This window comes from Hypomesus transpacificus, unplaced genomic scaffold, assembly GCF_021917145.1.
Source record: "Hypomesus transpacificus isolate Combined female unplaced genomic scaffold, fHypTra1 scaffold_42, whole genome shotgun sequence".
In the NCBI taxonomy this organism is placed as follows: domain Eukaryota; kingdom Metazoa; phylum Chordata; class Actinopteri; order Osmeriformes; family Osmeridae; genus Hypomesus; species Hypomesus transpacificus.
In genome coordinates this window covers 568,156-586,442 of record NW_025813938.1, presented here as the reverse complement: position 1 = coordinate 586,442, position 18,287 = coordinate 568,156, and the positions used below count along the sequence as shown (strand labels likewise).

General features: G+C 41.2%; 1 protein-coding gene across 2 annotated transcripts in view; it reads left to right on the top strand.

Annotated features, from left to right (window-relative positions):
* arid3c (AT rich interactive domain 3C (BRIGHT-like)) overlaps positions 1-18,287 on the top strand; it is a 61,244-nt gene that overhangs the window by 41,358 nt on the left and 1,599 nt on the right. For both annotated transcript variants that reach the window (XM_047016833.1, XM_047016832.1), the window contains 5 exons: positions 3,268-3,340; positions 13,716-13,899; positions 14,810-15,048; positions 16,204-16,473; positions 17,867-17,956. In XM_047016833.1, coding sequence (XP_046872789.1) covers positions 3,268-3,340; positions 13,716-13,899; positions 14,810-15,048; positions 16,204-16,473; positions 17,867-17,956 — 856 coding nt within the window. The remainder of the gene's footprint in view (positions 1-3,267; positions 3,341-13,715; positions 13,900-14,809; positions 15,049-16,203; positions 16,474-17,866; positions 17,957-18,287) is intronic.

The following is an 18,287-nucleotide window of genomic DNA, read 5'->3' as shown; positions in this document are numbered from 1 at the left end:
AGCGGAGGCTGAGCGTACTTGGGGAATGTGAGCTAGAGGAGTGCTGATAGCACTGGCACAGTGCCAGCTGGAGGAGAGCCAGCATGACCAGGCAGTAGCTCCACTCTCTCATTAACTCTCTGTCCCCTTGCGCCTGGCACTGAGTAGTCTGTCACTCGCCCTGCCCTCACACACACACACACACTCTCATTCACTCAAACACCCACCCAGACACGCGCTCACACAGACCTACACATGCGTAAGAGGGCTTACATACAATGACACACACACAATAACACACACACTAGTAGTGGATTCCTAGGAGCTGAAGGGACACACTTGGCTCGCTGTACAGTATTTTGAAAGTATTCACACACACTCTTAAGTCTTGTGCTGATGCGATGTGTGCGTGTCAACTGGATGTCATGCCAGCTTGGCATGTCACACATCCACGTGTGAATTCAGCATGTATACACAGATGGATGTGAATATATTTATTTATGTAGCCATGCCTGTAAAGATTAACCAGAAACCAATCTAAACCAGTTATAACATTCTAAGAATGTTCCCAACAGCTAACTTTTCCAGAGAATTTGAAAAGTCGGCCAAGTATTTGACGAGATTCGTAAGAATGTGACCAGTTTCTCCTTGATGAAAAACATGCTGTGTTTTTTCACTATCCTTGATCCGTTGGTAGATCTATTTAAGTATTGTTTCATGCTATCGGCTCGATAGGCAGGGCTGTAACCTAACCTTCAGTGTAGCAGGCAGCTGAGGAGTTTGGGGGAAAAGAAGTCACATTTACAGCTGAAAGGTTCGTACGCCCAGCCAGACTAGAGTGACAGCAAGACGACAGATTTTCACGAGAAATGTCGACAGCACCTTCCTTCTGGGTGAAAACTGTGGAAGATGTGAGACGAGGCTAAGCGAGATGCCGTGAGGTTCGTCTGAACCCTGTGTCCTCACAGCCATGCCTTTAGATGACTTCTGACACCATTTAAAGGGGTGGGGCACTGTTAAAACTGCCGTCACCCATGATTTTACAGTTTTTCTGTGTGTAGCAACCTTCTCTCTATCATGGCTGGGATCATCTATTTACAAAAGACAACTTTCACGCATCGTTTATACAACTAAAAGACAAGCTAGCATCAAGAGCTAACGGAGGCAAATACAAACCATAAACAATCAAAACAAATAAAGGGACACAGAGTTCAAAAAGTCTGTTTTGATTTAAATGTCAAGAAGCCCATAAAGTTAATACGTAACACTCTTTGGACATGTAGTCTTTACAAATAGTAAATAGGGTTGGGTGTTATGTTAGGGTATAGATGTTAAAAGGAAAGCGTTAAAATAAAGGTGGACATTACTGGACTGCAACCCAGAGTGGATTAAATCTGTTAATGGCTTATTCTAATTATTGTGAACAGCTCCCTCTGCTGTAAACCATGAATGTGCTTGTCTGGAAAGCAGCTCGCATGTGCGGCACGTCTTAATTGGCACCATGAAGATGTTGTTGCTCTCAAGGTGTACAGTACATTTAGCTAAGTGCAGCAAAGTGTTAAATTCTGATATTTTTGATATCGTTTTTGAAGTTGTTGATAGGAACGGATCCATCCACACGAGTGAGTGTGTGTGTGTGGTAGAGAACTGTTTGTTACAAGACGGGCACAAGCACACACTCTGACCAGAGTCGTGTTCAGCAGCCTAGCCTAGCACAGACACAACCACAACCCAACAGGCTGGTGAAGGAATAGTATGAGAATTCATAATGTCAAATGCCGGTTACAAATTAATTTTGTAACATGCTTTATCATGTAAAGTATGATGTTTATTTATAAAACAGAACTCACTACAATGCTTCTAAATGTAAAAATACGAAAAACAGAAACATGGAAGTATTCTTTTTTTGTTGATTCGAGTGGTTCACACGCACAAAAAAAAAAAACTTCTATATTCCTTTTTTACACATTGACACGGTTTGCGATCCATGAGAAGAAGTACACATGGTGTTTGTAATGTGTATATTATTACCCTTTACTGACAGTGCGTGTGTACTAGACTCACTGGTGCCCAACCTTTGCTCTCCACCTAAAACAATCAATGTCACATCCTCAGTCCGGCACTTAACCTTGTTCTGCATGTGCTTTCTTTATGACCATTTCAATAATATTTTCACCGGTGAATGCCTGTAGGGAGTTCTCCCCCCACGCCCTGACCCCCTGGCGTCCCCCTCAGAGCGCTGACCTGCATTGGTTCTCTAATATTGGTGACAGCTAATACACTCCTAAATGATCAGTTATTATCTCCGGACCTCGTTCAGGGTTTCCTGCTGATTCCTAAAGGTCACTCTTCTGTCTTCCTGCATCGATCTGGCTCGTCTGCTAACGTGGCCCTGGCCCTGCTGAGGCTGTGTGTGTGAGTGTGAGTGTGTGTTAGTGTAACGTGGCCCTGGCCCTTATTGAAAGTGAACGTTCAGAGGAACACATGGCCATCAAGCAAAAGGGGCTTCACTGAAAGCATGGTGGAGAGTGAATAGAACAGGATGAGGAGAATAATGGATCTGCCAATAAGGAGCATAAGGCTCCTAAAATACACCCCGAGGAATGCTTGTGGCAAATATATGAATATCTCTATGCATTGTGTCAATTGACATTGAATGCATTTGACTTTTTATTTCTACGGTTTTCATATAGTACATTTACTGTAGCGGTGGATGGCAGTGAAGCAAACCTCACTTTGCATTTTTGGATTGTTTTTGTATTCATTTGAGTTTGAATCTAAAATTAACATTCATTAATAGAAAACAGAAATGGAAAACTGGGTAGACAACATACAGTTGTGTTTCCAGGGACAAGTTTGAGAGCCCTGGTCTGTTCTGAGCGTGTTCAAAGTCTCGTCAGAGCTGCAAGACAGCTCTTTGTGTATGATGGATGAATGCATTTTACTAAAATGGTTCTTTCATTCTTTTGCGTTCCTTTTTGTAGAAAATATGTATTACGTTATGTAATATGTTCCACTGTGATTCTACGTTTCTGCTTACAAAGCCCCAAGGTCACTCAGAACATTCTCCCGGAGCAAATTGCCATTGTTGCTTATTTGCTGCAAAAGTAAATGTTAGATTTTCTCAAGAGATATTGTATAACCTTTTAGTTAATTTGCCAAGTTTCTTAGACTTGGGGTTGTGTATATCAAAAGTAAGCAGACACTCTGCGACTGGAATGAGTTATGTTATGTTATGAATATGTTATGAATATGTTATGATATTAATAATTATTTGTATTTTTCCAGTTGTATGAGCTGGATGATGACGACAAGAGGAAAGAGTTTTTGGATGACCTCTTCAGTTTCATGCAGAAGAGAGGTGAGTTGTGGTTATTTTGGTCAAAAGTGACATAACTGAACACTTTATTAGCATAGCTCTGTTTAAAAGATGTAAAAAAATACATTAGGGCTGTCCCCGACTAAGATTTTATTTGGTCGACCAAGACTCGACTAGCACTTCTGAAAATCGACAAATCGAAATTTGAAACATTTTCTTTTACTATAAATGTCACAATGTTTTTCATCAAACCATTTTGTGTGATGTTTTACCTCACTGTTTTAAGAGATATTATTAAAGAAATGCATACATAATAAGGGAGATTGACAACTAGACAAACATAAATGTACAAAAGATTTCCCGATCTGACTCAATGTAGCTGCTGGACACTCCAGATTCAGCCGCTATGAAATAAGCTATTACTAATAATAAGACTCATGTCACCAGTCCTGTTAGCGAATGCCGATATAATACAAAATGCCTGATTGGTTATTATTTATTATCTATTACAGTGTACTACAAATAAAAAATATTGTAGGTTTAACATGCTGACTAGCGCGCTATTCATGCCTGAAAAAGTGCAGCAAGCGAACTTACGTAGAAGCCAAGTGGGGAAAGGTGCAACAAAGAAAGATTGTGTTGTCTTGGCCGGAGAATATAATGTCATTCAATTTGGATGAGATTCTTATAATAAGCATATTCATTTTTCAACCCAGTGCGTGTTAGCATGAGCGAAGTAGGCCAACCTATGGTTTTCAGGTGGTAGCTACATTATATTCAACGTCGAACTATGAAAAATAAACCGTTGTTGGCAGAGTTTTTTTGAGTCACCGGTACCTTGTAAATGTACTGTAAATTAAATGCTGCCATACCACAGATTTCTTTGCCATTTTGCCTAAAAACACCAACAAAGTAGGCTATGGCAGAGTTTGTAGCAATTGTGCTCATGCCGTGTGCCAAAAACAAACAAAACAAAGTACAGATTAACGAAAGGGAAAACAATAACACCTTTTCTTTTAAATATATATTTTTTGAGTTGCTTTATTTGTCTTAGATAATATAATACGGCAGCTTGACGACTAAAAAAAATCTTGGTCGATCAAGAGCATATTGACCAGAAAATCGACTAGTCGATTGAGTGGGGACAACCCTAATATATATGCACCAGAACTATGAAATGTTGTCAAGTATGGTATAAAACATCAGATTAAATGTTTCTAAAACTAAAATTTTAAATGTTTCTAAAACTAACATTTTAAATGTTTCTAAAACTAAAATTGTAAATGTTTTAATTATTAGACTATATTAAATACACCTAATATAAAAAATGTATTATATCTTGGTCAATCACATACATTTCCGCTTATCAACATTTGATCTTTCTTGTCCCACATCATTACCCATCTATCTTTGTGTTCCTCACTCTTCAGCCTTGTGAAAACACAGATGTTGCAAACGTTTGATTCCTTTAACACTAGGAGAATGTGGCTCCTTGTTTCTAAAGTGCTTGTTGTAGTCCTGGTTGCGTTTCCTGAGCGGAGGGGAGGAGTGGGTTTCTCTACATGAGGAGGGAGCAGGGTTTATATCAGTGGCACAACACCCTCATCATCACAACAGTGGGGTCTGTGTGATTTATAATGACCCCCCAGCTGATGTTAAAACAGGACAGACAGGAAGTCCGTGCCACTGCAGGGAGGGCAGCATCCTGGTATTCACTCGCTCCGCCAGCGTCAGGAATTCCCCAGATTTATTGGGCTGGTGGCCAAATCACCCCTGAGTTTTCCCACCATCAGGAATCTGCTGGTGCCAGAGACGGCACGTTATTGGTGGAGGGAGGGGGTGGGCAGGAGAAGGAGGGGGGGAGGGCACTTTGGCATTGAAGGTCTTGCATAATATGCGGAAGTTGGCTACCCCATGAGAGAATAAAGGTACAATGATTGGACACAATGACGGCACTATTTTGAGCAGAGGACTTGCGTGTTTGTGTTAGTGTGTGGTTGGTTCTCTTCATGTAGTGCAGACTGGAAGCAGATTTATTTTAGCTCCTGTGCCTCTGGCTTTGCCACCTTGTTTTTGTTATCCACTGGTTTTTTTCCCAACATTACAAAGTATTAGATATTTTCAGTACAATATATTAGTACAATCTTGCAGAAATTTAGCAAGAAGCTTGATTGTCATGTGATGTTTAGAAACCACCACTACCAGCATAGTCTTCACATCCCATGAAGGAGTTGTAAATAAAAAAATACCTCAGTAAACGTGGTTGTAAGTTAGGTAACAATGGTTTTCCTGTTCTCCCAAAGAACAAAAAGAGGCCATGTCCAAAAGCTGTATAAAATGTTTATTTTTACTATAGAAAACCAAAGGGCACCTGAACAATGTAACAGCTGGATTCCCGATCAATGCCCTCGGAGACGGTAAATCAATTGCAACTTTCTGACAGACGCTGTAAAATTTGTTGTGAAGATAATGTGCGTTAGTTTAGACATGTTTGGTAGTCACACTGGTGGTTGCTCGTCCCTAGTAGAAGTTCCTCATGGTGGAGATGATTATGTCACTGGCCTCTCAAACAAAACAACTGCAAATACCTTCCATCACAGGATTTGGGGGAAGGAGAAATGTTGTTCTAAATCCATTAATGGATGCCTTGGAGAATTTAAGGTGTGACCAGCAGTTACCTTAAGGCTCAGATCACTCATTGTCAGTTAGATGAACCATACTATCCCCATACTATTCGTGAATTATCTTAAACTATATGTTTGGCAGATGCAGGTCTACCTGTTTTTGTGTTGATGATCTAGTTGGTGGAGTTGGTAACTGGGATTTAGATCTAGTATGGATTGTTGTCGGGAGACGTTCAATTAGTAATTGATTTAGGAGTTAGCATCAGGAGACGTTGTCAGTGCATAGCAGATCACCAACACCCGTATCTGCACTCTGTCGTTTTCGACAAACTTAATGACAGCAGACTAGCGAATCGTCCCAGTTAATGTCTCTTGAAAACATCACCTGTCATCTTGCAGTCCCATCCCCAATTAAGAGATGGTTAAAATTATACATTCTACAACGGAATGTTGACGGTGTTAAAGTCTCAAGTTCCAGTTTACATTTAGTAGGTTTTTAATATCTCTGATTTATTTCAGTTTAGAACCGGTGTCGCCCCTGATTGGTGAGAATGTGTCTCTGGAATGTCTGGCGAGTCTGTCACATCTTGTGAAATTATTGATGACAGGAATGCAGACCTGCTTTATCACGCAGATGTTGTTGCATTCCTATTGGCCAAGTTAACTTAGAACGCCATCCAGCAACTAAGGGCTGTCTTTTGTGTCATAACACCCATTTGTCAAATTTGGTCTTATCAAGACAAAATACTGCTTTTTCATTGAAAATATCTACCTTTGACTTACTCTGCTAGAAATATACCCTGTGTATTTGTAATACTGAGATTTAATTTAGTCTCCTTCATGTCTTGATACTGAATAACACAGAGACAATAATGGTTGTATTTGTGTTTCACACAATAAATTGCATCAGTTCTTAAAACTTCAGTACTTCTGTCAAACATCCATATTTGTTTTTGGTTGCTTTGTGCTCATTTTGTTTTATTATGTGGTTGATGGCTGGTAGAAAGAGCTTTGGTGTCGACATGATCACTCAGGGAATGTAATGCACGTCTTCTCCCTCTCTCTCTCTCACTGCTTTCCTGTCCAACTGTCTTATTAATGATAAAAGCTGTTCAAGGCCAGAAAAAATCTGATACGTGTGGGCTATTTAGTGGCAAAAGACTTGCCTGACATCTTTTGAATTCCATCAGACAATACTTGTACCAGCATGAAGCCCTAGCCCCTGGCCCTTCACTATCTTTGTGCCTTTCAAGGATAGTGTCCCATGAAAAACACTACAAACACACAACACAAATCAATGGCTTCTTGAATTTCCTTCGGGATTCATAAAGGGAAGTGAATTCAATTTACTTTGTTGGTTCAGCATTGCTTTTCTATTGGAGCATTAATATGCCTTTCAGCACAACTTTCATTTATAAATGAAAACATGAGGATATATTCTATTGGTCTTCAAAATATATTTGTTGATTTAAACATCCCCAATGTTGTCTCAATGCTACAGTAGCTACCTAAACATCTGAGAGAGACAAAGGATGTTTTAGGTGGAAAATAAATCCTCTCCTGTGTTTGATTGATAGTGTGGATCCATTCTCAGTTCAGAGCTGAACACAAATCCTGTCAGCCACCCACTCCCATCCACATGAATTAAACCTTTTGTGCCCAAAGATGGCAGCTGCAGATCCCCTATTTGAACCATCTCCTTCACATGTGGCTCCATGAACAGGAACATTCAGAGTATGAACATGCGTGGACCGTACCAAGAGGTCATCTGTAGTGGGGGGAGCGATGATTCCCCTGATTCATATTACAGCTGAGCCCAGGGGTACGGTAAGGGACAGTGACAGGTGATGGGATCTGGTCTGATCTTGTCCCTGATGTTGCGTCGTCCGCCCTGGAGAGAAACTAAAGTCTGTCGGAAAATGTGGCGTTAGCGTGTCCGTTAGCATGTTCGCTCCTGGCGTTAGGTACTCTCACATTCTGAACAGCGAGTTGTGTGTCAGATCCAGCCATCCTGTCTCCATCTCAACAGTCCCTCAGTCCGTTTCACTCAGCTTGACCACGGCAACAAGGTGAAATGGTTAGCAACCAGGGTTGAAATAATATTAAACTGTAGGTTGACACATGACAGGAAGGATTTACACACACTGGGCAGTGGGTCTAATACTACCACCCACTCACATAACAGGTTTGTGTTCATTACCTGGGAACCTGTGTGAGTCTGAACTGTGCAAAACACAGTCAGCCTCTATGCTTTCTCCATTCGCAAACCGTGGGTGGATGGATACAGATTAAGAAACGGTTGTGAAGTGTCCAGCTGCAGTTATGCCGGTGGTCTAAATTTGACCGACCGTTGGGTCATGTTTAGTGTGGTCTAAATTCAGCCGTAAGCTGGCAGATGAAAGGTCATTGATCAACGATACTGGCCACCATTTTATTTATAACTCTTAACCCAGTGTGGGTTACAGTGGAATCTGAACCCGCAACCCCCCAAAAAACATCTAGAGGTGAAATTAAAAGATATGCTATGTGTGTGTTGCGTAGGGGGAATATTTGGATACAGTATATTTAGACTTCCCTGATGAGTTGCTGTCACAGGTTGTCCTAAATCTCATGTGAAGAGCAGTGTGGATAATTTAAGTTTGAATTGACCTTAAATTCTGAGATACTGTCTGTTTAAGACTCTGACTTTTGGAAGTATATTTTCAATTGCTGACTGGTCTCAGCTAGTGAGCTATTTCCTGTCATAGATAGTCATACCAGAAAACATAGAAATGAACCAATGAGGAATGGATTATAAATATTCTGGTCAATTATCTACACAGTAGGCTATTTCACAGTGCTTTAGAGTCTCTTTCATTTGGTAACAAGATACAAATTTCCCCCCTACCAAACAGTAGTTTGTGTAGTTATTGCTTCCTTGCAGCTGATGTCTAATAATCTCCTCTTAAACAGGATGAAAATAACCCTCTTTCCCGCCAGTCAAACTGTTGAGTTACAGCCTCTAACTTACTGGCTGTAGCGGCAGCCTCTAACTTACTGGCTGTAGCGGCAGCCTCTAACTTACTGGCTGTAGCGGTAGCCTCTAACTTACTGGCTGTAGCGGCAGCCTCTAACTTACTGGCTGTAGCGGCAGCCTCACTGACTGGCTGTAGCGGCAGCCTCTAACTTACTGCCCGTAGACAGACAGCAAAAATGAAGATAAAGGGTCAATGAAACATCTACTATAGCCAACACCATGCAACACTCTCTCTCTCTCTCTTACTCTCTCTTTCTCTCACAAACACACACACAGTCTCTCTCTCTCTTACTCTCTCATTCTCTCACAAACACACACACAGTCTCTCTCTCTCTTACTCTCTCATTCTCTCACAAACACACACACAGTCTCTCTCTCTCTTACTCTCTCATTCTCTCACAAACACACACACAGTCTCTCTCTCTCTTACTCTCTCATTCTCTCACAAACACACACACAGTCGGCTTCCCCTTTGTTGATTCCCCCTGAGGGACGCAGTACTAAGTTCCCAAGGACAGACATCGACGCCTCCTTCCATCACAAAATAAGCTTCCCTAAGCCTGTGTTATTGTTTGACAGAATAGCCTCGGGTGGGAATATTTATTGCTAAATTGTTATAAACAATCCGACCATGTTGGTCAGGATGCTGAAAGTTGATACTGTTGAAAAGATTCAATTTCTTAGTTTTTAGTTTGAATTAATCATTGCACATGTACATTAATAATTAGTTCGAAAAAATGATAAATGTTCAATTTTTGGGGTGAGAACAGATGTTTGAGGAAATTTAAGTTATTTTAATTTAATATAAAATATTTTTAAGGACAAATATTTTATTTATCATATTTGACTTCTATTAATGTTTCACAATGTTTTTCATTTATCACCTAGAGCCTGATGTATGTAAATGAAACACAGACACTAAAGAGGGGGAGGGGGGGGGAGGTGCATGGGCTATTTACGTGGGAACTTTGGAGTTTCAGGATAGAGTTCCAGAGTTCTGAACATCTCCAGTCTCCTAGCACACAGGGAACCACACATGAGAACAGACTAAAGTGAGGTGACATCCACACATTATCATGTAAGCAGCTGCATGTCTCGTTATGGATTCAGTCCATTGTATGTGGTCATTGATTCACTGCAGCATAGGTCATTTCCAGACATGCAGGGAAGCCTATAATAAACTAAATCATATTCATTTGTGATGTCCAAATGGCCTGTTAGAAAATAACTACCATTTGACAGCAGTATTTAACCTATAATCACAGAGATTTTTTGACCTACCCAGCAGTCTGAAATATTACATTAGCCTTCATCACACACCATTAGGTGCGGGTTTAAATAACTGAATCTTGAAAGTCCCTGTTCTATTGAGTCTACATTGTATATCAGACTGCAAAAAAAATCTGTTGTATTTTACATAAGCTCTTAATGCGCCATTATAAAAAATGAAATAAAGTTTTTAGATCCCTTGTGTTACTTTGCAGTATATCTGAACATATAATTTTATATTCGTTTTCACCACAGTAATTATGTCATTAAATCTTGATTTAATTACTTAGTATAACTCAAAGTCCAAATGAACAAGAAGCTGTCAACCATCAAAGGAGACTGTAACACATGGCATTTCATATTCAGCCACAAGAGTTATGACTAGGCCTCAAAACATCTTTTGACTTTTTTGGAAAACATTTCCCGTCTCGTAGTGTGATCAAAATAGGACCAAAATATGTTAAGATAAATATAAATAAAAATAAATTCCTGTGATTGGTTCTTGATGCCTGGCTCCTGCTGGGTCTAATTAGTGAATCTGGGTCTCGGCCCATGAGGGTAGGGTTTGGATCCCAGGGTCGTGACCTGTGGGTTGTGCTCTGGTCCTCCCATCGTTAATCATGATCTGCCTAGCGACAGCCACAGCTCACAGGCTCCTCTGAGAACAGAAGAGGTGGGATCCCCTTTCGTAAAAAAAAAAGTATGGTTGATCATCTTGCCAGTCAAAGCTCAAAATACAAGCTAATGTTGTTGTGCCAGCAATATAACCGCGTGCGTTAATATACGTCTTTTAGTGTTGCTTTATTGAGGGTTTGTCAAAGCAGAAAGGATTTCTGGCAAGAAGAATTCAGCTGATGTTTATCACCCCTGTCCTGTAAGAGAAAAACTATAACATGCCTCTTCATAAATGAACCACACCGTTCAACCTTTGTTAAGTACAGATGATATTATAAATCTCTTGTAATACACTGAAACTAGATAGGATTGTCTCTGACAAATATGTGTATTCATCCTTTAGCTAGAGAAACAGCCTTGTTTGTGAACCTCCGGAGCAGCTGGAGAGTGACAGACGTACTTTGATCGTCTTCTCATCACACCAAGGCTACACAATGAGTGTCAGCCTCTTTTGTGTACTGATAAATATCCTGTTTGATTTATTGTTTCCTTAAGACTCTGGGTATTAATTGATTATTGCCTCAGAACTACCATCAGCACTTTCTTGCAAATAAGTCAACTTTTGTCTCCTGATGTAATTACCTGGAATAGAAAGGAGCTGCTTCCCTGAAAGAATGACAACGTATTCGATTTTTGCAACACTAAACATCCAGAGAAGACTGGCATTGCTAATGTTTCCTTTCCTTCTTTAAATAATCTTGCTTGAGGCAAGACTAAGGTGTATTGTTAACAAAAGATAGTGGGCAGTGTAGGTTTGCTCTTATAGTACTTGAATGACAGAGATTTATTATAGTTACACCTCTTATAATACGCACACTGATAGACATCTAAATAATAAGTATAATATGTATTTTAGTGTGAAAAAAGTAAACAAAAGCATGTAACTTCAACATACTGTTGAATGCTCTGTATTTCAACTTCTGATATCAGTCAAATCAGGACGGATGTTTTTGTCTGAACCAATGTTTCGGTTTCAAAGCTAGTTCCCTTTCATGTTTGATCCTAGCTGTTGTCGCAAAGTACACATGTGCCTGAAGGACAGTGTAAATCCTTTCTAGAAAATCTTTTAGCACAATAATGGTTATTCAAACTCTAAGTTCGCTACTAGCCCTTTTAGGTACATATTAGTAGCATTAGTAGGTAAACATTTGTTTTTCCCCCAAGTCGCTGTTTTAAATCGTTCATTTCATGGGTTAAAAGAGCAAGCCAAAGAGGAGGAGTAATTCCCATCCCATTATCGGATGTAGGTGCGAAGTGAACACATCAGCGATGAAGCCAAGCACGAAGATGATTACTCGGCTACCGGGCCCGATTCCCCTCACAGCTTCAATTAAGCCCCCCATTTTTTCAGCAAGTGAGCGATTAAGCAGAAGCCTGGTGTTAGACTCAGTACAGGGTGTCTCTCCTGCAGTCCACCATTGCTCATTGTCATAATGATCCATGGCCTGATCAGATTGTTTCTGCTGACAAAAGGCAGTCCTCGTCGGCCTTCTCTTTTATTCTGTATATCTCTTTCACAGAATCAGGGACACATATACATCACCCCCAGTATCGAAAGCGCATAAATCAAGTTTTAAGAGGCTTGTCTCGGTTCAGATTCTGCCAGACAAAGGCTTTCGGCCCAAGTCTGTTATTTATTGCTCCAGTGTTCTTTGGTTAGCTTTTGTACATTCCCAGAAATAATTGTTTTATAGATCAATCCCCGTATTCTGCATTATAACCCGGTCCTGTGACAATGAGACAGGAGCTTCTTTGTCTTTTGTTTTTCATTCTGTAGGTCTCTGTCACATTCTTATAAGTGCATCTGACCTGACTGATCTGAAGGCTACAAAGCGCTAAGCAACTCCAGACTGACTGTTTGAGGAGAGAGGGTATCAATGATCTCAATCTTCATTTGACTGCTTTCTAAATATGTCCATTAACCTTCCTGAGATCACCCCACTCCTAAGACCACAATGTGCCATGATATATAGACAGTTTAGTTGGAAGTTGTAGATAGAAATGTGTTTCTTCTGGGTGGCGCGGCTTGAGATTTTTTTTAAAGCCGTCATTGTCCTCAAGCAGAGATAAGATCAATCTTTTGTTTTAATAGTGTCTCTCCGTTTACATGCTACTGCAGCAAAATGAAGCCATAATTACCTGTCTTAATTGATGAGTTTTGACCATGTCGGAGGTTACTTCAGACCCACCCAACCCCTCCCTTTGCTGTTGTTTGCAACATATTTCTGCAGCTATTGATTGCTATTATGGTACATCCGATGTGCACAATGGAAGTCTATCAGCAAAATGCAGGTTAATTATGTCAGGGTCAACCTCTCCAGAATCACTACAAAGGGTTGTCTTTCACACTTTATGGCTTTAAATTAAATTGCAAGTACAAATTATTATCTAGGCCCCTTCATTCTGCTAATTAAGAACCAGGTTGGAAAGAATACAACTTAAATGAGATAACCTCTTCATTTGCCAGAGTTCTAAAAGTATTTTAAATGCGTCTTTTACTTTTCTTGATCTTGATGGCGTGCTCAAAAATAAATGTTAAAAAACATATCACATGTTTGTGAAGGTTATATAATAGCTACAATCTTTTACCCATGATGTCAAGACGTCAGAGACCATAGACAGAAATGTGGATTTTAATTGTCAGAGCGGACCAATAAAACAAAAAGAACAAGGAGTTGCGAGAGTTTTTCTAAAGTAATACTCCCTCTTAACGAACTGTCAGGCCTCTGACATGCTTCAGATAAACCAGCCCCATAAGAACCCTGAGACGCCCTGTCAATGAGGTCTAAAGTTAATGGCATTGATTGTGGATATTGTGTTTCTCTATCTGCAGGGACTCCAGTGAATCGGATTCCTATCATGGCCAAGCAGGTGTTGGATCTCTACACACTCTACAAGCTTGTCACCGAAAAAGGAGGCTTAGTGGAGGTCATCAATAAGAAAATATGGCGCGAGATCACCAAAGGCCTCAACCTCCCTACCTCTATCACCAGTGCAGCTTTCACTCTCCGAACACAGTGAGTACAAAAGGCAGGAGATGATTAAAGACCTGCGGCCGACTGGTAACTAAATTTACTCGGATCATGGGTGCCCTGTTAGCTGTGTGTGTACCATGTAGGCTGAGGTCTTACCACAGCAACCTAGGTTCAGTTCTGGCCTTGGCCCTTTGCTGCATCTGCTCTCTCTCCCTGCCTTTCCTGTCCCACTTAACTTACAGACCTTCCAGTAAAGCATTTTTTTTTTTAAACAACATGGCTTGTTGGAGCCACAGGTGTAAGGCATGTTCATGAACAGAGCAGAGGCAGTTAGATATATTTTGTACAAAAAAGTACAAAACTAAGATATTGCTTATGAACATTGAACAACGGAGGTGGAGTTTTTGTTGTTTTTGCCTGTGAAGCACTTTCTGGTTACTGTACGACAGAGCCCTTGTTATGGCAGACTATACAGTATATTTACGTCTATCAGATCAGCAGAGCTGGACTTGCCTAGACTTTTAATAGACTAAATAACCTTTCATTTTCTTCCAAGATAGATGCATGTGAATCTTATAGTACTGATCACACCAGTATGTGGCAGGATAATTATAGGCGTGGTAGTTAAAGGATTTAACCTGAACCACAATGGTAAGCGCAACTTGTTTGTGCATGATATAAAAGACTGTTATTGAAAGCAATGAAATCATTCTGGCCCTACTTAACAGTGGGTGCTTGTGACAGTTCTCCTTTATTAAGCAGATGTTGTCGCCTGGTCAGCACTTCTACCCAGCATCAAAACATCCAGTCACAAACACATTATACAAATATGCTGAGTAGTTTGAAATCACACATCCGTTTAAATATTGAATGGGTTGCTTAAATCTTTGCGCATGACTACAGCCAAGACAACAGGCCACAGGCAAACCGTGTCGCCCCTCTCATCCCCAAGGTATATGAAGTACCTCTACCCATACGAATGTGAAAAGAGGGGACTGAGCTCCCCTGGGGAGCTCCAGGCAGCCATCGACAGCAACCGGCGGGAAGGCCGCCGGCAGAGCTACGGATCGGCCATCTTTAACTACTCCCCCGTGGGCACCCCCACCCTCCTCTCCTCCCCCAAGATGCAGATGTCCCACCTGAGCATGGCCAACGGCGGCCACCTCTCCCAGTCCCCGGTCATCAAGAAAGGTGAGGGGGCAAGTTCTGGTGATCCATCAGCCTGCTACGGCTGAATGGGTAGAAAAGGGGACCTACCTCGATATTTACCAGAATTGACCAACAACCAGGCTGACACGTCACTGTGTGGCCATGTTGTGATGAGAAGGCTCATCTAAGGATATTATTGTCACACAGCCCCAGCGTAGTCTCTCATGCTTTTCGCTAGGCACGGTCAGATCCTCATCACGGTGAGACGAAATGTTAATTTAACACCAGAAGGGTTTATATAGGTCCATCTCATGAGATTGGACTTATATAAACACTCAACGAGTAAAATATACACTCCTGGTGTTAAATTAACACTTTGAAATGGCTGACTAGTGCAGCTCAATTGTTAACATGTTTTAACAAAGTTTTTACTAGATATTGACCCCCAAAACTCCACATCTTGTCAGTCAAGTTTCCAAGCAATCAAGTTCTCAAGGTTGACCGAGACGCTGCACAAACATATTTGATCATGAAAAGCTTTTGGTTATTCAAGTGTCCAAACCACCAGGCCTCTGCAATCTGTCCAGCTTTGACTCTTATTTGTCCGCTCACAAACCAGCAGAAGGAGAAGTCTTCTCCTGTCTGAAAGTATATAGCAACAGCCCCTGTGCCATGCCTTACATGTTTATGTAAGCTGTGGGTGGTGTGCTCTTCACTCCAAAGAGGAAACGTCTGGCAGGACGTCCTTGTCCCAGCACTGCCAATGTCCACCTCAGATCAGAGAGTGGAATGTGGAGCGAAGCATAATAGGTTTTTTAATAATGGACCCACCAGGAATAAGGGGAGGGGAAAATACGAAAACAGCAGACTGTTTTTTCATGTGGAACGCAACACGATGTACAATCATGAGATTAATCAGTAATCTACAGCTCCTGCTTCACACAGTTGAGTTCTGATTAGGGTCAATTTCCTGGAGTATTAAACAGACACAGGAATTATCTGTCAAAGACTAGCTGTAGAAAAAACTACTTGAACTTTATAGATTTTACTGAGTAAAACCATCAACCAATCAATCAGTCCAACTAGGAAGGAACCAAACAGGGTCCCTTTAAAACATTACGTGCGCATTACTAATAGACCACATTGCACAACAACGATACGAAATCTGACCTCTGTCCTCTCCGCTCCGCCCTGCAGAGGAGCCCATGATGGGAGGCTGCCTGGCCAGCCGGCTGCCCCTGTCCCTGGGAGGGCACCACGCCGCGGCCCAGGCCGTAGCGGCCCAGGCGGCCGTCCAGGCTGCCGCCCTGGAGCAGCTCAGGGAGAAGCTGGAGAGCGGAGAGCCACCAGAGAAGAAGATGATGAGGATGGCGGAGGAGCAACAGAGGCTGATGCAGAACGCGCTGCAGCAGAACCTGCTAGCGATGGCCACTCAGCTGCCTATGAACATCAAGCTCAACAACAGAGGTGAGGAAGGAGTTCTTGGGGTGGGTTTAAGCACACAACCCGTTGAATCCTTTTCAAGAGGGTGAAGCCAGAAGCATTGTGGGAGAGTGGAAGTTATTTCTCCAAGATGTGAAGCCATTGGACCATCTAAAGTGAGGTGCAAACCCTGCTATCATCGCTATTATGAGAGAGGCAGTCACATGTTCATTTTGTTGGTTGAGATCTTGGCTTAGCTATTTTTGGTGCCTTTTTTTGCTTTATTTATTGATGGGCCAACTGTAGAGACAGAAATGCAGGGAGAGAGAGGGAAGACAAATTCGAACCCAGCCCCTGTGTTAGTGGGATGCACTCTTACCCAGTTATGCTAGAAGTTAACATGGTTGCTACAGCAGGTATTTTTAATGAGAAGGGATGTTCAATGGTCAGCTAAAGTACTTAATCCCTTCCTGGTTGTCTTAGTTGGTTGTTGATTGGCCAATCAATGACACTGATTTTCTGAAGTTCTCACACACAGACACTCAGTCTGTACTGTTTAATCTTAACCTTTACCAAAATTCAAGTTTCAAATAATGGAACTTTTTTTTCTTGCTTTATGCCACAAAAATGTAATACAAAGCTATACTTATACAGTACCAGTCAAAAGTTTGGACACATTTTCCCATTCAATTTGGATCTATCTTCATTGTGATGGCTCTAGAAAGGTTGGTGTTGGACAAGCAATAAGTCATTACTTAATGATTGAGGCTCAAAGTAAGAAAGAGAGGCCTATTTGCTCATGTGTGATAACATTTCTTTTCGCATGACCGCCTCTCTCGTAATAGCAATAATAGTGGGCTTTGCACCTTACTTTTGATGGCACAATGAGTACCAATCTTAATTCCACTCCATGGACACTACAATTTAAAGATTACATTTAAAACACTATGATTTGCAAGTGACCAGAAAGTGTCTGCAGATGTCCATGTGATGTTTGAGAACACGGGGATTTCAAGAAATGTTTATCTGGATATATTTACCATTTACGAAGCCTTTGTCGATGAATACTGATATTATAACTTAAAACATAAATAATTGTGGGTATTTCTGGCTGTGTTGTGCTTGTGTGTGAGAGAGAAAGTGTGTTTTCATGTATTTTCTCCACATTTGATATCATATTGATAGCATCAAAGTTTTTGAGCACTTGTCTAATGTGTCACAATACTGCTTTGACCTACGACCAACATATACAAAGAGCTGCAGCATCTTTTGACATTTCTTGCTCCCTCAGAACTCTTTAATAAACTGCTTCTTATCCTGTCACTCTTTGAGATATCGCCAATACTGCTTCGGAGCCCTAGTTCTTGCTTCTTGTGTTCCTTTTTTAAATGCTCATATTGAGTTTTTCTTTCTCGCTCTTTGCCTCCTCTCCTGACAGATGATAGACAAGAGACCGCATTGAACCTGTCTACCAACGGCATTAGCAGCATCAACATGTCAATAGAAATAAATGGAGTTGTCTACACAGGTAAATAGAGCGGCCGTTTGCTGATGTAATTGCAGGCAGGAAATTCAATAAGTTATAGCAGCACCCTGTGCCTAGTCCTCCACGCAATTTGATGTCTTTGCTATAAAATCCATTGTAATGAAGTGGCAGTCCAATAGTGTTAAAAAAGTTAAATATCTTAAAATGGGGCCTGTGGATTTGAGGTCGATGGGGCTTATTGTCTTACGTGCCTGGGATAGAAGGCCTCCCAGTTTAGCCCCAAGAACCACCGCTTGTGCCTTCGAGCGGAGGAGCGGTAATTACCTAAAGATAGGCAATACATGTCATGCCATAAGCCTGGTGGAAACTTCCA